Source organism: Ceratosolen solmsi, unplaced genomic scaffold (genome assembly GCF_000503995.2).
Source record: "Ceratosolen solmsi marchali unplaced genomic scaffold, CerSol_1.0 scaffold35, whole genome shotgun sequence".
Lineage (NCBI taxonomy): Eukaryota > Metazoa > Arthropoda > Insecta > Hymenoptera > Agaonidae > Ceratosolen > Ceratosolen solmsi.
In genome coordinates this window covers 2,715,254-2,721,970 of record NW_011948423.1, presented here as the reverse complement: position 1 = coordinate 2,721,970, position 6,717 = coordinate 2,715,254, and the positions used below count along the sequence as shown (strand labels likewise).

At 37.4% G+C, this 6,717-nt stretch overlaps 1 protein-coding gene across 1 annotated transcript in view; it reads left to right on the top strand.

Moving 5' to 3' along the window:
* Window positions 1-5,660: 5,660 nt before the first annotated feature.
* The window catches only part of Wat (worker-enriched antennal transcript), a 27,979-nt gene continuing 26,922 nt past the window's right edge, over window positions 5,661-6,717 (top strand). The window contains exon 1 of the mRNA XM_011499491.1: window positions 5,661-5,903. Coding sequence (XP_011497793.1) covers window positions 5,895-5,903 — 9 coding nt within the window. The 5' untranslated portion in view covers window positions 5,661-5,894. The remainder of the gene's footprint in view (window positions 5,904-6,717) is intronic.

The window sequence follows — 6,717 nt, the reverse complement described above, 5'->3', positions numbered from 1 at the left end:
GTAACGTATCTTTATGTATTTTTAAGTATTCAAAAAATTATATTTTTGTTATTTCAAAGTCATGAGAAAAATTTAAATTTAAATTACATTTAATCATTGAATTATAAAATATGCGGTTTTAATTGCTTCCATACTACTCTCATTATATTATTTTCAATTTCAAAACTTTCAAAATAAGCTATTGCAAACATAACGCATTAAATTGAAAAATAGAACAAGTAGCCTTTATTATTAAGTATAATATCATTATTATAAAATATTTAGATTATTATAAGAGATCGTTGTATAGTTTAATGTTACAAATAGCTTGAAAATAAAAATGTGACATCTTGACGTATGAATATGCTGGAACTACGTAATCGTCTTACGACTTTGCAACCTTACACGTGGCGGAGTACATATCCTTAAGGGGTAAAGACAAAAGTGCATTAAAAAAGCAGAAATATACCAGAGCACTAGTAGTAGTAGTAGTTGTTGTAGTTGTAGTAGTAGTAGTAGTAGTAGTAGTTGTTGTTGTTGTAGTAGTAGTAGTAGTAGTAGTAATACCAGAGCATACGGTATACAAACTCGTAACCAAGGCCTTTATTAGCACCGCGAGACTTCCTTTACAAAATGTGACCGGCTGTCACGTCAAGACATTCGCTCTTGAATAAGTTGTGAAAAAGCCATATATTTGAGCTCGTAATATCTTGCTTATGTCTCTCAAAACCTGTAAATATAAACAATAAAAGTGAAATATAATTCTCGACGGAGAAAACAATTTGTCAAAGCTTATGACCTCGTAATTATGATGAATTGCCAGACATTGTATTTATTAATACGCCTTTAAGATTCTATCTTGGCTTTCAGATTCTTTCCAGATGTACAATTTCATTAATTGCTTTATAACATTTGTGCTTTGCATCCAATTATTTATGGCGTGTGGTGAAATTATGATTTTATTAGTTAAAAAAAAAAAAAAAAAGAATGACTAAATTGTTTTTCTGGCTTCTACTATAAGCAATAGTTGTGGATTTCTAATTTTTTTTCATCTTTTTTTTTAGGAATTTTGGTTTCATAATGCTTATCGTATTAAATTTTTTCCCAATGACAATAGATATAAAAAAACACTGATAATGACAATTTTTTAAGTAAAATTTGATATTGAAATTATTTTTATTTGTAAATATTTTTTCCTCTCAATAACTCTTGTACTTCTCTTAAATAATACAATTTAATTGAATTTTTGATTATTTTCATTGAACATGATGAAAATTTTATTGAAATAATTATACATCAATACTAATCTATATTCATAACATTGATAAAGTTTTTGTGTTGAACAATTATTACTAAAGAAATATTAGATTTTCTATTGATTTACTTAATTGTTAATTAACAATTTAATAACGAATTCTGGAGCGACGTTTACGGCCAAATAATAAATCGTATGTACTAATTTACCGTCAAATTTTTTCTTTTTGACTTTATCAAAATAAATTGATGAATAAATAATAAATACGCAGCCTTCGTCGTAGACAATCGACAAGAATTTTCTTTAACGAAAAAGTCGATGAAAAAAAAGCCCACTTCTGGTAAGTAGAAGGCCGGAAACTGGACCAATGCAAGGCTGCACACTCTCACTCCTTCGAGCGATTCTTTGGAATAAAATAAGTGTGACGAAAGGTCTAAAAATAAAGCACTCAACTCTAAACGTGCGTTGAGGAAAACTAGGATAAAATGATTTGATAGACCAGGTTCTTTGGCTTTTCGTGATAAATCGTATCGAAAGAGAAAGCTCGAATATTATAAGATTTTTCCGTAATGGAACGAAATTTTATTAGCAAATTATTTGAAATTATTTGAAAAATATAGAATTTCAATAATGCCCAATGTAATAATAGGCTGTCTTTTGAATAATCAGATGCATGTCCTGTTACCGCTTAATTATTTGTAATTCATGGGAAATATCTGCATTTTGAATATGAAAAGAAAAAAGAAAATTTCTTAAACAATAAAAAACTTATCGATAATCTTACGTACATCAACCAATGCATAATGTCATTAACTTCGCGTTAATAATACAGAAATACATATGCATTTTAATATCCATACACGTGATACTTTCGCCTCTATTATGCAAATTTTTAGAACGATGCATTTTATATGAAAGGACATTAATAAACTGCTCTGATATAGGATAATTTTTTGATGTTTAAATACGTTTTGCGTTGTAATTTTCAATCCTTGCGAAGGAGACTGGAGAGCCATTGTTCCCGATTATGTGATTTTGTTTTTGTGATTTGAATAATTACGAGCAGTATTTTTCGTATAATTAAATGTAACTTTCTTTTTATCAACTTGCTGCTATAATATTGCAAATATTCAACTGGCAGATTAAAGTAGACGCAATTAGTTTTAACGTAAGTTTAACGAATTGAAAAGTGAAATTTCGCTCGCTATTTGTTAATTGAAATATTAATAATCCAACGATTATCAATTGAAAATTGTATAATGTAATTGAAAAGAAATCGAAATTTTTGCATCGACTATTCACTTTTTGTTATAACTAATAAGTATACGAGCGATTAAAATTTTACGTTCGTTCTGCGTACGTATAACTTTTTCAATAAAAACTTCTCAACATTATTGATGGATCACGTGATAATATGTATTACATTTTATTGAAATAACATTAGAGAATCAAAGTCTACGAATTTTTAAAACATAAATGGAGAAAGTATTAATTGAAGATGATAAAATTTGATCTCGGCATCGATTGTAAATATTAAAAATTCGCCTAATGTGCAGATTTGAGGGAAAAAATTACAAGAAAAAATTATATTGATTTTATATTATAATTAGATCTGCTAGAAGATATACATGATATACAAGATATACATAAGACATTTTAAACATATTGTTATCTTCTTTCTTATTATTTCATTTTGTTTCATTTTATTCTTACATCAATTATAATATTGGAGATTATAAATAAATAATAATGACTATTTATGAGCATAAACCCATAGCTCGCGGGACTAATTTACAGTTAGTTTTTGATTCTCAAAGACATGAAATTACAATACTTTTAATAATATAATGACACGTTTTGTCAAATATCAGAAAACTTAGCATAAAAAAAATATGACAAATTATATGAAATAATAATAATAATAATAATAATAATAATAATAATAATAATAATAATAATAATAATAATACGACTATTTGTTGCACTGAAATGGAAATGGATGTGATAAACCATTTGCGATTGTTCGTATTTATTCACACAAGCGGCCATTTCGCTCTTAGTAATGAAATTTTATTCGATCACGATTACAATTGATCTTATAATATATGCAAGTATATACGTTTCGCATACAGACACAAGATTCTGATACAATTCTGTTGGCATTATTTTTATTCAGGGTAGGAAAGTCCGTACTTTTTACATTGTTTGGTTAGCCGCTTATACCTAGGTACGTACAACTTTGTAGTACCTGCGGAACTATTACAGTCAAGCGGCAATGCGTAACGATTTTATCTACACCGACCACAATTTTTGATGGCACAAAGTTAATAATCGTCCTTGCGCAAGTAGGGCTCTCGTAAAAGTACTTTCACAAATATGTAAGCGGTGCCACGGATAAAGCTTTGGTAAAACGTGCGTTTCCTAGTCATTATGTCCTTACATTGTTCGGGCGGCGTTAAAAATCTTGCGTGCGAATGCTCGAATAGGCCAGAGTGAGCGGAATATTATGTTGAGAATGTGTGATTTCGTTGGAATAAATCAATTGATTCGGCTACATTTCTTTTACTTGGATCCCCATGGATTTATGCCTTTTATTACACTCTCTGTTAAAATATGAAGTGTATTTGAAAAAAATTTTATTGATAAAGCAAAAATAGTCAAATCAAGTGGATGAAGTTTCTAATAATTTACTTATTTAGTAGCGCGAGCTCAAGGTGATATAAACGCCTTTAATACTCTCGGTTTCCTTCATTAATCATTCGAAAAAACCTTAGTAATACCGATATGAAAATCAAATTAATATTATTAATTTCAACTCTAATTCAAGTAACAGATGTAACGAAGTTTATTAAGTTTGCTCGTTTTTTACGTGCCCGTGTGTTTGTATTCTTAGCCAAAGTGCTTGTAAAAACTTTAAAAGCTGTAAATATATTGCTTGATTTATAACTACCGGGTAATATATTTTGCATAAAATAAATAAACATTAATGATTTTTCCGTTTACAAAAATTGAGAATACAATAAGATATTGGAGTAAATATATCCATATTATAGCTATTCGCGTTGCCTAATCAAAGTTTTACATGGAAATCAGTAGCAATGAATAATCGATGAATTGTAAACAAATTACGATAATTATCCGCATAATATATTTAATGAGATAAATATTATTTTACATAATGATGGCAATGTAATGTCGTCGGGATGCATAAAAAGAAAAAAAAAAAAAAAAAAAAAAGCAAGAATTCTTACGTATTCAGATTCGAGCTTCGTTGCACGCAGAATATATTGTAATAAAAACAATATTAATAACTATGATTTTTAATTCGTAATTAATGCTACACTATACGATAGGATATGCGATAGGATTATAATTGATTATGAAGAAATTCTTCGGCCTACTAAATTTATTCCCGAGGCGTTGCACATCTTACTAAGAAATTCCAATACACATTGATCGAAAGTGCAATATCAGCAAGGTAGCCGCGATTGTCTTTCTAAATTCTAAATGGCGGCTTATGGTGAACGAGCAGCTTTCTATCCAAACACGAGCAAAGCAGCAAAGCGCTCGGGTGACGGCTGTCACGGGACGACGAAACAATTATGCACAATTATGGTCTCGGCGAATCGTCGAAAAAGGTACGTCCTGTAGGACGAGATGCGAACTCTCTTTCGTTTATTTCATTGAACCAGCGGAGCAACAGCGCAACAGCGGACGTCGGTCGCAAGGGCAGACACAAAAGACCTCGATCTTCTATTCGAGCTTTCAATGCGCTTGACGCGCCAATAAAAAAGCTCGACTACTGATCGGCCAGGGTCCGCGAGTGACGAATAAAGAGGATAAAGACAGGCGACTCCCCGAGGCAGCCAATGTTAAGCCGAAGTCCAGCATCTCGTGACTGATAGTCGGATGGGCGGCCACGCGCTCACTCCCACCCCAAGTATCGGGAAACTCGGGGCACAAGGGGCGCCTTGACCCTCGTCGGATGCCCCTCGTGGACGACGCCCCGCGCGAGTGGGGGTAAGGTCCTCCTCGGGTCGACCTCCGCCGGCGCGGATATATAAGTCCCCGTCAGGGCCCCCACCTCACGTCAATCGAGCTAATACCGCACACGCACGAGCATCTGCTCGGGCCGCAGTAAAGAAAACCACAGCCACCATCGTTGTTGTCGTCGTGGTCGTGGTCGTCGTCGTCGTTGTCGTCGTCGTCGTCGTTGTCGTTGTCGTTGTCCTTGTCGGCTCAACCACTGCAATCGTCACCGCCATCGGCATCGAAATCGACATCGCCACCACCATCGCCACATCGCCACCGCCACCGCCACCGCCACCGCCGCTCTCACCAACCCCCCCAGACCAAACGGTGGCCGCTGCCACCGCCGCCAACACCGCCGCCGCCGCCGCCGCCGCCGCCGCCGCCGCCGACGCCGCAGCCACAGCCGACACCGACGTGGCCAGCGATCGCGCCAATTCAAAGCAGTCCTGCGCTAAGCGGATAGCGCCGCGGTTACGAGTCGACTCTACGCACACGGGCACTGGGAGAGGGAGAGAGAGGCCCAGGTGGACCGTCTCTCTTTCAATTTGCTATCGCCGCTATAGCGGGACGCGCGTGATTTTCGTTTGGCCGAGGGGAGAGCCCAGCGAGCCTGCCGTCAGTCCCCAACATGAGACTCGTAAGTAGGACCCCTTTTGGTAGCCGCGGACTTCCGTCCGAGCCCACTGGAGTCCAGGAGTCGGCCGGTTTAATGAGCGGCCCAAGATGAAGAAGAGCAGAGGTCGCGAGCGACTTGCGAGCTGCTTGACTTTACCTTATCATAATGGCCTAAACTTGCCAAAGCTACCACTAGCCACGAGAGAGAGAGAGAGAGAGAGAGAGAGAGAGAGAGAGAGAGAGAATCATAAACGCGTCGTTGCTGTTGTTGTGATATCGAGCTGTCGCTGAGGATTATTTGTCGGGCTGTGGGAAACTCGCTTCTTTGGCGAGAGGTGGAGGTGGGACGGAGTTTACCACAACCGTTAACGGTCAATAACTCGTCTCGCGCACTCTTTTCATTTCCCACGGCTCGCGGTCGAACGCGTGATAAGCGACCTTTTAAAGTCGCTCGATCCTCAATTTTATCGCGTTGCACCTTCGCGTACTGTTGGTCGCCAGCTTTGGGGTCGTGGGCGATGCGGATGATCTGCAGTCGCCTCTCGACGTCTTACGCCAAAGATAAACCCAGTGGACCGACGAGGAAAGTGGAGCGCGAGTAACACGTGCCCGGCGAAAGTGTGATAAAAGCCATGATGCGATCGTTAAATCGGAAAGGTAGGTAGGGGCGTTAAGGGAGGCGGATGTGAGGGAGAGATGGTAGGTGGGTCGACGGGGAAGGGGTTATGAGGCGTGAGGGAGGGAGAGAGCGAAGTCGGGAGGGAGGGAGGGAGGGAGGGAGGGAGGGGGATCCAACAGTCGGGTATCGGAATAAAGGAAGATTGGGGGGGGGGGGA